This window comes from Trachypithecus francoisi, unplaced genomic scaffold (genome assembly GCF_009764315.1).
Source record: "Trachypithecus francoisi isolate TF-2019V2 unplaced genomic scaffold, Tfra_2.0 Lachesis_group0, whole genome shotgun sequence".
In the NCBI taxonomy this organism is placed as follows: Eukaryota; Metazoa; Chordata; class Mammalia; order Primates; family Cercopithecidae; genus Trachypithecus; species Trachypithecus francoisi.
In genome coordinates this window covers 80203950-80221538 of record NW_022681453.1, presented here as the reverse complement: position 1 = coordinate 80221538, position 17589 = coordinate 80203950, and the positions used below count along the sequence as shown (strand labels likewise).

Genomic DNA, 17589 nt, shown 5'->3' with positions numbered 1-17589 from the left:
GTGTCTTGGGGACAGTATAAGCAATGAGTTAATGTGTCCTTCTTCCATGTAGAAGTCTTTATTATAACTGTCTAGATACCTTGTTACACTAAGTAAACCTTTACCAACAAGTTTAGGGTTATTGAAAGCTAAGTAGCAGAGGACATCAACAAGCAAAGTTCTAGATGGTGGGTAAATGGCTGAGGATCTGCCTGACCCTTTTAAGGAAAAAGGATGAATGGACAGATGTTTTCCAACCATGCTGTGCAGGCACCATTGGTTTTATTCACTGACTTGCAATGCAAAGTGAAAATTTTTAACCCAACAGCTAACTAATTCAAAATAATAGTCATTTGACAACATTTCACAATTTGTTCCTGCCAAATCTAAGAAGAGTATTTAAATTTAAATATTAATTTTAGGATAAAATTACATTAGCAATTTTTCTAGTACAGTTTGGAAATCCAACAGAACCATACTTGAAGGCACAGTAATAGTTTGAACTGTCTATAAAAGATTGGCTTTAAAATTAAGACACCCTTACAAAAGAAATCCTGATGGTGGAATTGCAAATTATTGTAATTAAGATGAAAAAGAAAAAGTGTGATTTCTTAGGGACCTCACTAATGGGCTCAAACATAAAGTTGTGAATGAATAGCTGATTACGTTACCTAAGCAACAAAGTATGAAGGAAGGAAAAACATGCCACCAAAAGAGAACATAAAACCATGGCACGGATTGATTAAAAAAAAAGGATTGGGAATGATGAAACCAAATGAGCTGAGACTAAGATCTTTGAAAGTTATTTCAAAATAAGACAAAGACAATGAAAATAATGGATGTGCTTCTCGGGTCCAATGGTATAATATCAAAATAAAAAGATAATGGCATAATAATATTAGAATGTATAACGAAAGAATTACAGTAATAACAATGAACACTAAGAAAATAAAACATTTTGAATCCAGTTTGTTTTCAGCTTCTCTATCCAGGAAATTATTACTGGATTGAATATTATAAGATGGCAACTTCATGCCTTAAATAAGTTCAAGTCTTTTACCTGAGACACATTACATCGCCTGGACATGAAGAAACTATTTAATAAACGTGTTTGTTGAACTACTTTTAGGGACCTCAGAAGAATCATGAAAAGCAAAAAGTTACTAAAAGATGAAAACACAGGAACTGTCATCATCATAATTTTCAAAACAGATTTTGAAAAGTATTGACTTGATTTCCATCCTAATCAACATTAGAATGAGAATTCAAGACAGAGAGTGGCATAAGTCTATGGAAATTTCAGGCAGTGTGGCAGTGCTGGGGACACTATCCTCGGTCAGAAAGTGTCTCTCTGCCCCACCAAAACACACAATGTTGGCAGCTCACCCTCTCTCTACTCCTGTCACTTCTAGAACAACAAACTTAATTTTTTAAAATCCAAGTTGCTGACAAACTTCTGATCTATATATTAGGCTGTCAAGCCATATTGAAAACGTCTCAAACATTATAATATATATATGAGCTGATTTTTTTTTTACCTTGGTTTATAAGAGGAATTTCCTTTTTTTCTTGTTTCAGTGAAGCATCAGTGTTGCTTTTATCTGAAACCTGAAAAACAAGCTCTTTATTTAAAATGGTACAGAAACCATAGGACATATTATAAAACTGATAAAAGACCTTGAAAAGCCGTGTCCCCAGCAGAAAAGAGATCAAAATGTTAGCAGCAGTAAAGCTATGCACTTGTTATAAAGGGAACAAATGGTACATGTACAAAACAATAATGGTATAAATGTCAAGGATGATTGTATTATCATAGTCATATTACTCATTTGATTTCTTTAAAGGGATTTTTGTATTTCTACTAATATTTGTGCAGGTATTTAAAAAACTGATATTACACATGGATTAACAATGTCTACAACAAATGGGTCAAGTCTTTGATTCACCAGAAACAACCATTGAGCCTCTATTGTTTTGAAGAAGCTTAGGGTACCTCTGGTTGCTGCAAAGCAGACAGAGTAGGAGTTCAGCATCTGTGCAATGAAAACTTTGGAGAGTTTGGGGCTGGGGGCTGTAGTTCCAAAGCATAATAGATAAGGAGATGGGGATGGGGAGTTGACCTGGAATACTGGGGGATGGGATATCTCATCTTCTGACAGAATCCCAGGCAAGTTGCCTGAAAGGGGCTGCAGAGTCTTAGTGTGTTGATTGCTGGAGTCAGGAGGGTTACTGGCACCTGGAGAGAGAGGATGGGTATTTGTTCATGTGCGATTCGGAGGCTGAGAGGGTGGGAGTGGATAGGGGACATTTGAGGGATGGAGTGCACCATTCATAAGCCAGGTCTATGATCACTTTGGGAATTCTGTTAAGATTCATTTTACAAGGCTCACATAAAGCTGACTTACACTTTGGGAATATATCTTAGATGAGAGACAGAGAAAGAGAGAATGTGTCTGTTTATGCCTTCGGGAAAAGACAACCAGAATGCTCCCTCTATGTATTTTGTAAATATGTGAGAAGGTAGAGGAACAGGCAGTTATGAAAGAAAGAAAATGAAGAAAGCAAGCAGAAGGCAGAAGCTCCTGTCTGCTCCTTGTTCTGAAGACCCCTGAACACACACTGATACCCACACAACCATGTCCCCATCTGTTACCTCATGTAAGATAGGGAGCTGTCAGTTTTTTTCAAGTTTGTTCATTGTGGATATATCTTTCATCTTTCATGCCCCCTCCAACCTGCTAAACAAATGTGGTCTAGAGAGGATGTCAACTCGCTTTTTTTCCCCCTCCCAGGAACCAAAGGAGTATTTTTACATAGCATTCTGGAAACTGTGCTCTCTCAGGAAGCAGGTTAAATGGGCACACACGTAGCCTAGCAACAAAATAACTGTGTAGCTGTCTATCATTGCCATTTCCCATTTCACCTAAATGAAGAACAAGAAAAGCCTTATGGATAAGGGGAAAAGAAATAAGACTACTTATAAGCTACTTTTGTCTATTTCAAAAAAAATTTTGTACTTAAATTGTAAATAAGTGACTGCCCCAGGAAGTAATCAAAATGCATATTTTTTAAAGATTCATTTTGCAAAAAATCTTGCAAGTGACCTTAAAGTGTATGTTTTATTTACTTCTGATTAACATAAAATTTAAAGTTTTTTTCTGATGCGCTGATATATAAGGAAAATCTACATGATATTAAGTGTCTCCAACTTTGGACTAAAGATTTTTTGGACCAGTTTATAAGCAGCATAGACTATTATCAACAATAGCTAATAGGAACCACAAGACAGGCTTATGAGAGGAACTATTTAATGCCTTTCGTTACAAGCACTTTGTTATAATCCAAGATGATTATATCAAAACGTGTTAATTTTCTTGGTAACTTTCTTTTATGATGAAATCAGACAAGATGAAAGTATCCAAGGTTAACAAAAATGACAGCACTCCCAGAAAAGAAATTTTGTTGTTGGTGTTATTAACAGAGCCTCATGAAATTAATTATGTTTGTATTCTATTGTTTAGTTCTCTGCTTTGAGTTCTGAAGGGCTGTTTTTTCTAGGATCAGATATGCCCTCTTACCCCAAAAATGTTACTTGTACAAAGCTCTGCCACTTCTGTAACATGAAAAACTTCTTTTCTTTTCCTTTGTTGTATTATCTTTATTCTAATGTTTAAAAGATTTTTGGATAAATGATTTAAAGCCTATAGCATTTTCTTTGAAATAACATTCTGTAAATCTGATTTTATAGGATGCTGCCTTCTACTACAATATAGTTGAGAGTCTGAATTTTTTCAAGATGAGACAAGAAAACACACAGCTGTTTTTTCAATTACATTACTTGTATATTTGATCTTACTTATAAAGGTCTTTCATTTACATTAATTGGTTTCCTTATAGAAATGTTCTTCAGTCACTTAGGCTTAACTGTGTCTCATATTCTGAAGCTGGAGGAAACCTTCTGCCTGAGATTTTTACCTATATCATGAAATAGACAACACCTCACACAAAGTAAGTGAGATTATAGTTAAGTCTTAACATAGAGTTTAAGACATCTTAATTAAAATTTATGTTAACAATGAGCAGGGTGGGATTTGTCAGTTCTCCAAGGGATGCAATGGATCAACATAATACCGCATGCTCAATTTTGTAATGTATCTACTTAAGAAGATAAATAAATCATAAATAAGTCAGAGGAAAAAAACATACCACAGGCAGCTGTGCAACACCTATTTAATTTCATTGCTGTTAAGGAAACTTAAAAACTGGGTAATATCACTTTATCTGATTTCTTTTACTTCTACTCCTTTACCCCTCCACGCCTACTTCAAGCACTTATTACTATGAAGGAGCCATAAGGGCTATAAGACCAGTAAATACCTTTCTGCCAACTTCAAAGACTCCTTCTGTTTGCACTAATCCACAGTTACCATTATGTTCCAGGCCCTCCCCTTCACTCAGTAATTTATTCACTAACATTGGGTTTCTAGTGTGGGCCAGAAAGTATTACAGTGAAAAGTTCAAAGTCCTGCTGATATGGTTTGGCTGTGTCCCCACCCAAATCTCATCTTGAATTGTAGCTCCCATAATCCCATAATCCCATAATCCAGTAATCCCGTAACAGGAGGGACCTAGTGGGAGGTAACTGAATCATGGGGGGGGTGGCTTTTTCCTGTGCTGTTCTTGTGATAGTGAGTAACTCTCATGAGATCTGATGGTTTTATAAAGGGTAGTTCCCCTACACACGCTCTCTTGCCTGCTGCCATGTAAGACATGCCTTTGCTCCTCTGCCTTCCACCATGATTATGAGGCCTCCCCAGCCATGTGGAACCTCTTTTTTTCTTTATAAATTATCCAGTCTCAGGTATTTCTTCATAGCAATATGAAAATGGACTAATACACCTGCCTTTATGGAACATGTTTTCTACATTCAGTAAACAAAAATATAAATATGTAACATACTGTCAGGTATTGGAAGTTCTGTGAAGAAAAATAACACAGGTAAGAGAGAGTAGTGTAAGTTCTTGCATAATCTGACCCCCTCACCTCTCTGCCATCATCTCACATCCTCCATTTGGCTCTCCACCAGCTCTTTTACAAATATGACAGGCACACTCCTCTCACGTCTTTGGTTTGTTGTTTTATAGACTTGTTTGCTCCCCCAGCTTTTTTCCTAGTCTTTCCTAAGCATCCCCTCAGTGGGGCCATCAGTGGTCACTCTACCTAAAATTCCAACTACTGTTCACCACATGCAACACAGATACTTCCTATTCCCTTCCCATGCTTTCTTTTTCTCCCTAATACTTGTCATTATCTACCAGGCACCATATTTACTTATTCATCTTGTCTAATGAATGATCCCCCCACTAGAATGGAAGCTCCACAAAGGCAGGGAGGATTGTCTGTTTTTACCCCTGCTGGATCCCCATTGTTTAGAACAGTAACTGATGCTCAAGATATTCACAGAATAAAAGAAAGTAAAAAAAAAATCAAGTTATGAAAATACATGTGTGTTGCTGACAGTGGTGATGGGCATGGTGTGGGTAGTGGAGTTCAGCTATATGAACGACAAAGGAAAAGGCTTAGGTTTATGTCTCTTTCTCTCTCACTCTCTCTTAGCTGTATTATTATTTTTCTTCACAGAATTTATATGACATGATATTATATTACTTATTTACCCTTTTATTTATTTAATATTCCTTAGGGTACTGGAGGCCAACAATGGTCAGGGTGGCTACAGTGGACTAAGAGAAGTAATGAGCAGTGGGATCTGTAGCCTCAAAAGACATCAGGCCAGGACATCTAGGGCCTTGAGGGCCACAGCAAGGTCACTGAGTTTTGTTCTAAGTATGAGCATCAGCCATGGAATTCTTCTGAGTAAGAGAATGACATAATATGACATATTCTGGATGACATACTTAGATTTTTAGACTGTGGAGGCCAAGAGAAACAGTAAGATGATTTATAGGAGTACTGCTGTAGTCCAGGTAAGATATGTCAGTGTGTTGGCCAAGGTGGCAGCTATGGAGGTGGTAGAATACATTCTATGTTTAAAGGTTGATTCAGCAAGATTGGCTGATGGGTTGAGCACAGGATGAGAAAGAAAGAGAGAAATTCAGGATGATTCCCAGGTTTTGGCCAGAGTAGCAGTGAACGGTGGTATCATTTATTGAGTTAAGGAAGTATGAAGATGTCTCTTGGAATTCTTTCCTCTCTTGATTTTTATAGCCTATGTCTCAACTCTCTCTGGGTAGTTTATCCTTTTTCTGTCTACTCTCAAATTCTCAAGGAACCTATTAAAATTTCTGGAGTTAAGCTGTCACACTTAACGCAAACAATGGCTTCATCAGCATCATCAAGCCTAACTTTTCACCTTTGCTCCAGTTATTTCCAACTGATCTCATGACACACATGAATGTCTTGCTGAAACTTCAAATCCTCAGTCCTATCTTTGACCACCTGGTCAAATTCCCCTGCCAATGCTCTTCATTTTATCCACAGCACCGTTTTTGTTCCAGATTGTCATCTCAGAACTGCTTTCATTATTTACTTTTCCATACTTCTTACCAAGCTGTACTAACTTTCTTTTAAAATTTCTTAAGTTTTTCTTGTCTTTCTATACTACAATTTTCAGGCAGCATCATCCCACTTGTTTTTGTTGGTCTTTACTTTCTCCTTTTTACAGCCCAAGCCATTATCCCAATCTGATTAATTTTTTAAACAAAATATCCATGATTAGATGTTCCTTCTTAAAACCATCCCCATGTCCTGCATGCTTACTATCTCAAGCACAAACTCTTTATTTGTCTTTCAAAGCTCTTTTCAATGTGATTCTAAGTTATCCAGACACAATTTTAGTATTTCTTAACAAATATTTCTTGTTATAATCAAAATGTTCTCTTCAGAGTTCCCTAAAATTACCATATACACTCTCGCTTCTACATCTCTGCCATGTAAATGTTCTACCTGGAATGGCTTCTCTCTTCTCTTCTTTCTTGAAAGTTTTATCCATAACTTTTAAAGACAAGTATACATCCTTCTCTTTCCAAAACATCTTTTTTGTTATTACTCTAGCACATATTCTTCCTACCTCTGAATAACTATTAACAGTAAGTTGCATATAGTTTACTTTTACTACAGTTATCAACAGTCAAGCATTTTACCTATGTGACCCAGATAAGACTGGGACCCCACAGCAGCCTTGGATTCTTACCTTAATCCTTCTAAGCAAAACTCAAAACGTGGCTCCATCTCCCAAAAACAAATCCAACTCTATACAGCTTTGATAAATTTACAGATTTTACTAAAGAGTATATTGGAAAATGGAGGAAATGATTACATGTAGGAAAAAATTGTATCAACTTAAAATTATAATTAAATATCTATTTTTTAACTTTTTCATCTGCTAACTGCCTTATGTCTCTCTGCACACCTGCAGCTTCTCCAGTTCTGCAGCTCCCGGTTTTTTCACTTCGGGCAGTGCCCCTCCTCCCTTCTATCTTCCACATAAGTTCACTCTTCAGCTTTCTCTTTTTTTCCATAAAGAAATTTTGCTTTGTAAATTTTCATTCTCCTAGCTCACCCAATAAAGGCTGAATTTGTATTCTTTAGAATTACAGAAGGTGACTTTAAAAAATACTTTTTATAATGCAAAGGATTATTTTCATTCTATCATGAATATAATTCTCATAACAACCTTGAGAATAGATGGCATTGTTACTCTCATTTTATATACAAGAAAATAGAATATCAAAATTTGACACAACTGACAAACCTCATGGAGGTCTGAGTTTGAGCCTGGGTCAGCCTGTCAGAGTGTAGAGCCTGTATCCTTTCCATAACATACTACTACCTCATGGTATTGTAAAACTGTCTTCCATTTTTTTTGTTCCTTCAGCACAACAATCAGATACTTTACTTTTTTGGTGTCCCTCAAAAATCTCTAACACAAGTATTGTTCAATAAATTTGCAGTTAATTGGCTCGTGGTTGGTGGTAGTTCAGACTCCACCACTTGAATATTTCAATTCCTTGTAAGTCATCCACAAGATTTTTCTTTAGGTCAGGGACTATAACACACATTGTTTTTGTGTCTCTCTGTACATTTGCTGGAGAACTGATGAAAAATCCTGTGGAAAATGAGTATAGATGATCTTTCCTTCAAAGCCCTTAGGGCAGCTCTGGTTTGCATCTTGTAAGAGGGCTTCCCGTGAAAGGTCCAGTATTATTAGCAATGATCACAGCATTATACAGATTATAAACAGGTAATGGTAGCATCATCAACCAGGAATGGTGGCATCATTAAAGCTGATGAGAAATCACCTGCTTTTGAAATTAAGGCAACTTCAGTAATCTGAAACAATGTTATTGTACTACCAGCACAGTTTTCTATTTTAAAAAGGCATTCTGCTGGGAGTCAGAAAAATGAGGTGTATCTAGGGTGAATGCAGTTGATTTAGGGACTAATTTTGCAAGTTTTTTGTTTTTCTTTTTTATCTGCTTTTGAGTTACTTTGTCACCTTTTCAGTCTCATTGTTATGATTCACTATCATGTAGTACTGATGCCAAACACAGTACTTATAGTTGTTTTCCATTTGTTTTGGCCACCATAAAACATAAACCTAGACATGGTAGCAACTCATCGGTTCTAGATGTTCTTCAGTTTTTATAACATACCATGAAGGCTCTGCTAATGATCTTAGGGATTCAGAGTGCACTGATGCTTTTTCTAAGCTGGAATCTGCCTCTTTTGAAGCTTCCCCAAAGAGCTGACCAGGTACCACTAGTAAATGACTTAGCTCAGTTCTGAGACAGGAAGATGGTTCTATCCACTCATTGCTATATATCTTTCTTGAGCCTCAGAAAGTTCTAGGCTCCAGAGGATACTGTTTCATAATAAATACGAGGTTTCATTGCCAAACTCTTGAAATACTTTTGTCAGTGGTGTTCTGACCATCAAGTGTTTAAAAATGTCTATAGATTGGGAAAATGAAACAGATTCCTCTGTCAGTCTGCTCTTAGGGCCAACTGCAAGCCAAAAGAAGACCTAAATGACCACAGAGACAAAAGGGTCAGTCAGTCCAATAAAAAAAATTGTATGGTTCCTGGTTATTAAATAGAAGGTCTATTCTAACCTTACTATAACCACACCATACATTTTCATGTCTTAGCAAATCTGGGTTTGCCTCTGACATTCAGAATAGTAACTGAAAGATTATCATTATAAAATACGAACAATAAACACCAATATTTATGAGAAAGGTATATATGTTGCTTCATGTTAGAATTAGAAAATTTCTACAATGTTGGTTTGGAGTGTGTGTTCCTCCAAGATGAAAAAAAGCATGTACATGTGTTTTTTAAATAAAGTCAGTACTTTTATCGCTCTGTCTTGAGCCTCAGCACATTATTGCTATTCAACTTCCCTAACTGCTGGCATCGGTAATTTTATTCCCCCGGTGTTCCTCAGTTTTGCAGCAGGCTTCAAATTGACCATTTGCTTTCCTGACCATCTGCTGTGGTCTGGCAACCGATTCTTCCCAGTCATCTTTCAGAATAGATCCCCTAGGATGTTCAGTCTGTGTGGTTACCTCTTACCTCTCACCTGGTGATGTAATTTGGATGAGCTGTTTACTTCTTTGATAGAATGTAAGATAATCTAATTCTATCGTTTCATTTGTATTTTTATAGTTTTTATGAAGCATTGTGTAGTAATAGCTGATAAGATTGCATCACTTTTGAGGGGCATGCAAAATACCAGATCCATTCCCAGATCCAGAGTGATATGGAGTTTGCCTGGAGTAAAGTTGAACTGCCAGTTTATCACATAGCAGTGCACAGGAGTTTGTAACTATATCTAAACAAACCCTTAATCATAGCAGTACCACAGGACACTGTTCTTCTATTAACAGCAGAACTATAGCAATACCTACTCAGACACTGATTCTCCTGACAAAGGCTAGCATACCTATAAAAGGTGTGATTAAAAAAATTTCCACTTCCTTCCCATCTGGGATTAACTGGGACAAATTTGAACTTTACAAATGGGTTTGGAAATGCCTGAGACAGAACACAGTTCAGAATACTCACTATTCATCAAAAAACAGGGCAGAACATGTGTTTTGAGCATGGAAGAGAGAAAATAATAAGATTTTCTGGAGGCCAAAGGTAAAGCAACAACAGCTCATGGAAGGGGTTGGTGGTAAAATTATGACCACAACCATATTGCTAGAGTATAATCTCGGACAAGAAAAATACTTTCTTTTTTTAGAAGCTAGGAACTAGTGGAGACCCCAAGAAGATGGGCCTCATGACTACGACTGGACTCTAGCTTGACTAGAAGGATAAAAGCTGGGTCTCAGAAGAAAAGAACTATTAACACATAGTTGAGGTCAGATTTAGGGTGAATATGGAGAGAAATGGGCTTAAGAGAGCTTAACCTGGGCAAGGCATGGATGATGGATTGGTCTTTTAAAACTGATTCAAGATACTTGGCTGGAGAGTCCCATCTAAAAAACTTTGGAAACACAAGCCAAAATGCTGAATGTTAGCCAGTGCAATATACAGGTGTACCTTGAAACTCTCATGCCTGAGTCAAGTGTATTTAGGTACTTCAACTGACCCAAGTGGAATGGGCTGATTGAATGGGTGTAGGGGACAGTTACGAAGGTGGGAGGTAAAGGGAGATGTCACATGAAGAGTGATTACACAAGGAGGAGCAAAGTCTAACAGCTGGGGATCAAGGTGCCCACCTCCTGGCAGTGTAACCTTTAGCGAGTTTAATTTTCCCCATCTGTAAAACAGGGGTGAAAAGAATACTTGCCTCTCAGGTTATGAAGAGGTGACATGAGATGATGGAAGAACAGTACCTGAATTTCATCATGGCCACACAGAAAGAGAAAAGACTGACTCTACTAGAATACACATGCCTGTGCACATGTGCACGCGCACGCACACACATGCATTTCTGGACAATTCAGCTTTACAGGGTCAGAGATAACAAATATGGACCACCCTAGCTACCCTAAAATGGTGGAGAGGGCTGTAGCTGTCCTAACAAGATTATGAAAAATAAGAAGTTTGCTGAAACGCAGAGTCCCATACCAAATATCTCCGAAGGAACAACTGAGAGGCTATCTAGAGCATTTGGAAGAGGATTAAGATTTTTTAAAGAAAAACTCCTCATTATTTTCCTGGCAGTTTTTTTTAATCTCCAGAAAATGCCCGGAGCTTTAACCAAATCCCAGTTGGAAACTTCTACAGCTCCAAATGATGTGCAAGGTCTTGACAAGAACACGCTCACTGCATGGACTTTGAAAATGAATGGCCCACACTGGCTAAACGGCCAAGCATAAATATCAAAAAGAAAAAATGCGGCCGGGCGTGGTGGCTGGCACCTGTAATCCCAGCACTCTGGGAGGCCAAGGCGGGCGGATCATGATGTCAGGAGATCGAGACCATCCTGACAGGGGGCTAACACAGTGAAACCTCGCCTCGACTAAAAATACAGAAATTAGCTGGGTGTGGTTGTGGGTGCCTGTAGTCCCAGTTACTTGGAAGGCTAAGGCAGGAGAATGGCGTGAACCTGGGAGGCGGAGCTTGCAGTGAGCTGAGATTGCGCCACTGCACTCCAGCCTGGATGACAGGGCGAGACTCTGTTTCAAAAAAAAAAAAAGAAAAGAAAAAGAAAAAATGTTGTGGAAGCAATACCAACAAAGAATATGAGCAGAAGTAACTAGAGATGTGACAAATGAAGCTCCATACCACATGAATGCTTTGGAGCATGTTAAATGGGAGACATGGTGCAGAACAAAGTGCCAGACATTAGAAATGATCAGAAAATAAGGATTGTCCCCACTGGGAAAAGAGGAAACAAGAAGAACGTGGTTTTTAAAAATTGCTTCAATAAGGCTGGACAGGGGGCTCATGCCTGTAATCCCACCACTTTGGGAGGCCAAGGTGCGTGGATTACTTGAGGCCAGGAGTTCGGGCCAGCCTGGCCAAGATGGCAAAACCCCGTCTCTATTAAAAATGCAAACACTAGGGGCGGAGCAAGATGGCCAAATAGCAACAGCTCCAGTCTCCAACTCCCAGCGCGAGCGACACAGAAGACGGGTGATTTCTGCATTTTCAACTGAGGTACTGGGGTCATCTCACTAGGGAGTGCCGGACAATCGGTGCTGGTCAGTTGCTGCAGCCCGACCAGTGAGAGCTGAAGCAGGGCGAGGCACTGCCACACCTGGGAAGTGCAAGGGGAAAGGGAATCCCTTTCCTAGCCAGGGGAACTGAGACACACAACACCTGGAAAATCGGGTAACTCCTACCCCAATACTGCACTTTAAGCAAACGGGCACACCAGGAGAATATATCCCACACCTGGCCGGGAGGGTCCCACGCCCACGGAGGCCCCCTCATTGCTAACACAGCAGTCTGCAATCTAACCGCAAGGCAGCAGCGAGGCTGGGGAAGGGGCGCCAGCCATTGCTGAGGCTTAAGTAGGTAAACAAAGCCGCTGGGAAGCTCAAACTGGGTGGAGCTCACAGTAGCTCAAGGAAACCTGCCTGTCTCTGTAGACTCCACCTCTGGGGACAGGGCACAGTTAACAACAACAACAAAAGCAGCTGAAACCTCTACAGACGCAAACGACTCTGTCTGACAGCTTCGAAGAGAGAAGTGGATCTCCCAACATGGAGGTTGAGATCTGAGAACGGACAGACTGCCTGCTCAAGTGGGTCCCTGACCCCTGAGTAGCCTAACTGGGAGACATCCCCCACTAGGGGCAGTCTGACACCCCACACCTCACAGGGTGGAGTACACCCCTGAGAGGAAGCTTCCAAAGTAAGAATCAGACAGGTACACTCGCTGTTCAGCAATATTCTATCTTCTGCAACCTCTGCTGGTGATACCCAGGCAAACAGGGTCTGGAGTGGACCTCAAGCAATCTCCAACAGACCTACAGCTGAGGGTCCTGACTGTTAGAAGGAAAACTATCAAACAGGAAGGACACCTATACCAAAACCCCATCAGTACGTCACCATCATCAAAGACCAGAGGCAGATAAAACCACAAAGATGGGGAAAAAGCAGGGCAGAAAAGCTGGAAATTCAAAAAATAAGGGCGCATCTCCCCCTGCAAAGGAACACAGCCCATCGCCAGCAACGGATCAAAGCTGGTCGGAGAATGACTTTGACGAGATGAGAGAAGAAGGCTTCAGTCCATCAAACTTCTCAGAGCTAAAGGAGGAATTACGTACCCAGCGCAAAGAAACTAAAAATCTTGAAAAAAGAGTGGAAGAATTGACAGCTAGACTAATTAATGCAGAGAAGGTCATAAACGAAATGACAGAGATGAAAACCATGACACGAGAAATACGTGACAAATGCACAAGCTTCAGTAACGACTCGATCAACTGGAAGAAAGAGTATCAGCGATTGAGGATCAAATGAATGAAATGAAGCGAGAAGAGAAACCAAAAGAAAAAAGAAGAAAAAGAAATGAACAAAGCCTGCAAGAAGTATGGGATTAGGTAAAAAGACCAAATCTACGTCTGATTGGGGTGCCTGAAAGTGAGGGGGAAAATGGAACCAAGTTGGAAAACACTCTTCAGGATATCATCCAGGAGAACTTCCCCAACCTAGTAGGGCAGGCCAACATTCAAATTCAGGAAATACAGAGAACGCCACAAAGATACTCCTCCAGAAGAGCAACTCCAAGACACATCATTGCCAGATTCACCAAAGTTGAAATGAAGGAAAAAATCTTAAGGGCAGCCAGAGAGAAAGGTCGGGTTACCCACAAAGGGAAGCCCATCAGACTAACAGCAGATCTCTCGGCAGAACTCTACAAGCCAGAAAGAGTGGGGGCCAATATTCAACGTTCTTAAAGGAAGAATTTTAAACCCAGAATTTCATATCCAGCCAAACTAAGTTTCATAAGTGAAGGAGAAATAAAATCCTTTACAGACAAGCAAATGCTTAGAGATTTTGTCACCACCAGGCCTGCCTTACAAGAGACCCTGAAGGAAGCCCTAAACATGCCATTGCAAAAACATACCAAAATGTAAAGACCATCGAGGCTAGGAAGAAACTGCATCAACTAACAAGCAAAATAACCAGTTAATATCATAATGACAGGATCAAGTTCACACATAACAATATTAACCTTAAATATAAATGGACTAAATGCTCCAATTAAAAGACACAGACTGGCAAACTGGATAAAGAGTCAAGACCCATCAGTCTGCTGTATTCAGGAGACCCATCTCACATGCAGAGACATACATAGGCTCAAAATAAAGGGATGGAGGAAGATCTACCAAGCAAATGGAGAACAAAAAAAAGCAGGGGTTGCAATCCTAGTCTCTGATAAAACAGACTTTAAACCATCAAAGATCAAAAGAGACAAAGAAGGCCATTACATAATGGTAAAGGGATCACTTCAACAGGAAGAGCTAACTCTCCTAAATATATATGCACCAATACAGGAGCACCCAGATTCATAAAGCAAGTCCTTAGAGACTTACAAAGAGACTTAGACTCCCATACAATAATAGTGGGAGACTTCAACATCCACTGTCAACATTAGACAGATCAATGAGACAGAAAGTTAACAAGGATATCCAGGAATTGAACTCATCTCTGCACCAAGCGGACCTAATAGACATCTATAGAACTCTCCACCCCAAATCAACAGAATATACATTCTTCTCAGCACCACATCGCACTTATTCCAAAATTGACCACATAATTGGAAGTAAAGCACTCCTCAGCAAATGTACAAGAACAGAAATTATAACAACTGTCTCTCAGACCACAGTGCAATCAAACTAGAACTCAGGACTAAGAAACTCAATCAAAACCGCTCAACTACATGGAAACTGAACAACCTGCTTCTGAATGACTACTGGGTATACAACGAAATGAAGGCAGAAATAAAGATGTTCTTTGAAAACAATGAGAACAAAGATACAACATACCAGAATCTGGGACACATTTAAAGCAGTGTGTAGAGGGAAATTTATAGCACTAAATGCCCACAAGAGAAAGCTGGAAAGATCTAAAATTGACACTCTAACATCACAATTAAAAGAACTAGAGAGGCAAGAGCAAACACATTCAAAAGCTAGCAGAAGGCAAGAAATAACTAAGATCAGAGCAGAACTGAAGGAGATAGAGACACAAAAAACCCTCCAAAAAATCAATGAATCCAGGAGTTGGTTTTTTAAAAGATCAACAAAATTGACAGACCGCTAGCAAGACTAATAAAGAAGAAAAGAGAGAAGAATCAAATAGACGCAATAAAAAATGATAAAGGGGATATCACCACCGACCCCACAGAAATACAAACTACCATCAGAGAATACTATAAACACCTCTATGCAATCAACTAGAAAATCTAGAAGAAATGGATAATTTCCTGGACACTTACACTCTTCCAAGACTACACCGGAAGAAGTTGAATCCCTGAATAGACCAACAGCAGGCTCTGAAATTGAGGCAATAATTAATAGCCTACCAACCAAAAAAGTCCAGGACCAGATGGATTCACAGCTGAATTCTACCAGAGGTACAAGGAGGAGCTGGTTCCATTCCTTCTGAAACTATTCCAATCAATAGAAAAAGAGGGAATCCTCCCTAACTCATTTTATGAGGCCAACATCATCCTGATACCAAAGCCTGGCCGAGAAACAACAAAAAAAGAGAATTTTAGACCAATATCCCTGATGAACATCGATGCAAAAATTCTCAATAAAATACTGGCAAACCGGATTCAGCAGCACATCAAAAAGCTTATCCACCATGATCAAGTGGGCTTCATCCCTGGGATGCAAGGCTGGTTCAACATTCGCAAATCAATAAATGTAATCCAGCATATAAACACAACCAAAGACAAGAACCACATGATTATCTCAACAGATGCAGAAAAGGCTTTTGACAAAATTCAACAGCTTTCATGCTAAAAACGCTCAAAAAATTGGTATTGATGGAACGTACCTCAAAATAATAAGAGCTATTTATGACAAACACACCAATATCATACTGAATGGGCAAAAACTGGAAAAATTCCCTTTGAAAACTGGCACAAGACAGGGATGCCCTCTCTCACCACTCCTATTCAACATAGTGTTGGAAGTTCTGGCTAGGGCAATCAGGCAAGAGAAAGAAATAAAGGGTATTCAGTTAGGAAAAGAAGAAGTCAATTGTCCCTGTTTGCAGATGACATGATTGTATATTTAGAAAACCCCACTGTCTCAGCCAAAATCTCCTTAAGCTGATAAGCAAAGTCTCAGGATACAAAATTAATGTGCAAAAGTCACAAGCATCTTATACACCAGTAACAGACAAACAGAGAGCCAAATCATGAATGAACTTCCATTCACAATTGCTTCAAAGAGAATAAAATACCTAGGAATCCAACTTACAAGGGATGTCAAGGACCTCTTCAAGGAGAACTACAAACCACTGCTCAGTGAAATCAAAGAGGACACAAACAAATGGAAGAACATACCATGCTCATGGATAGGAAAAATCAATATCATGAAAATGGCCATAGTGCCCAAGGTCATTTATAGATTCAATGCCATCCCCATCAACCTACCAATGAGTTTCTTCACAGAATTGGAAAAAACTGCTTTAAAGTTCATATGGAACCAAAAAAGAGCCCGCATTGCCAAGACAATCCTAAGTCAAAAGGACAAAGCTGGAGGCGTCACGCTACCTGACTTCAAACTATACTACAAGGCTACAGTAACCAAAACAGCATGGTACTGGTACCAAAACAGAGATATAGACCAATGGAACAGAACAGAGCCCTCAGAAATAATACCACACATCTACAGCCATCTGATCTTTGACAAACCTGACAAAAACAAGAAATGGGGAAAGGATTCCCTATTTAATAAATGGTGCTGGGAAAACTGGCTAGCCATAAGTAGAAAGCTGAAACTGGATCCTTTCCTTACTCCTTATACGAAGATTAATTCAAGATGGATTAGAGACTTAAATGTTAGACCTAATACCATAAAAACCCTAGAAGAAAACCTAGGTAGTACCATTCAGGACATAGGCATGGGCAAGGACTTCATGTCTAAAACACCAAAAGCAACGGCAGCAAAAGCCAAAATTGACAAATGGGATCTAATTAAACTAAAGAGCTTCTGCACAGCAAAAGGAACTACCATCAGAGTGAACAGGCAACCTACAGAATGGGAGAAAATTTTTTGCAATCTACTCACCTGACAAAGGGCTAATATCCAGAATCTACAAAGAACTCAAACAATTTACAAGAAAAAAACAACCCCATCAAAAAGTGGGCAAAGGATATGAACAGACATTTCTCAAAGAAGACATTCATACAGCCAACAGACACATCAAAAAATGCTCATCATCACTGGCCATCAGAGAAATGCAAATCAAAACCACAATGAGATACCATCTCACACCACTTAGAATGGCAATCATTAAAAAGTCAGGAAACAACAGGTGCTGGAGAAGATGTGGAGAAATAGGAACACTTTTACACTGTTGGTGGGATTGTAAACTAGTTCAACCATTATGGAAAAGAGTATGGCAATTCCTCAAGGATCTAGAACTAGATGTACCATATGACCCAGCCA

At 39.2% G+C, this 17589-nt stretch overlaps 1 protein-coding gene across 1 annotated transcript in view; it reads right to left on the bottom strand.

The window, feature by feature from the left end:
• Positions 1-17589, bottom strand: part of MORC1 (MORC family CW-type zinc finger 1) — a 177090-nt gene that overhangs the window by 32170 nt on the left and 127331 nt on the right. Inside the window, 1 exon segment of the mRNA XM_033211353.1 lies at positions 1518-1587. Coding sequence (XP_033067244.1) covers positions 1518-1587 — 70 coding nt within the window.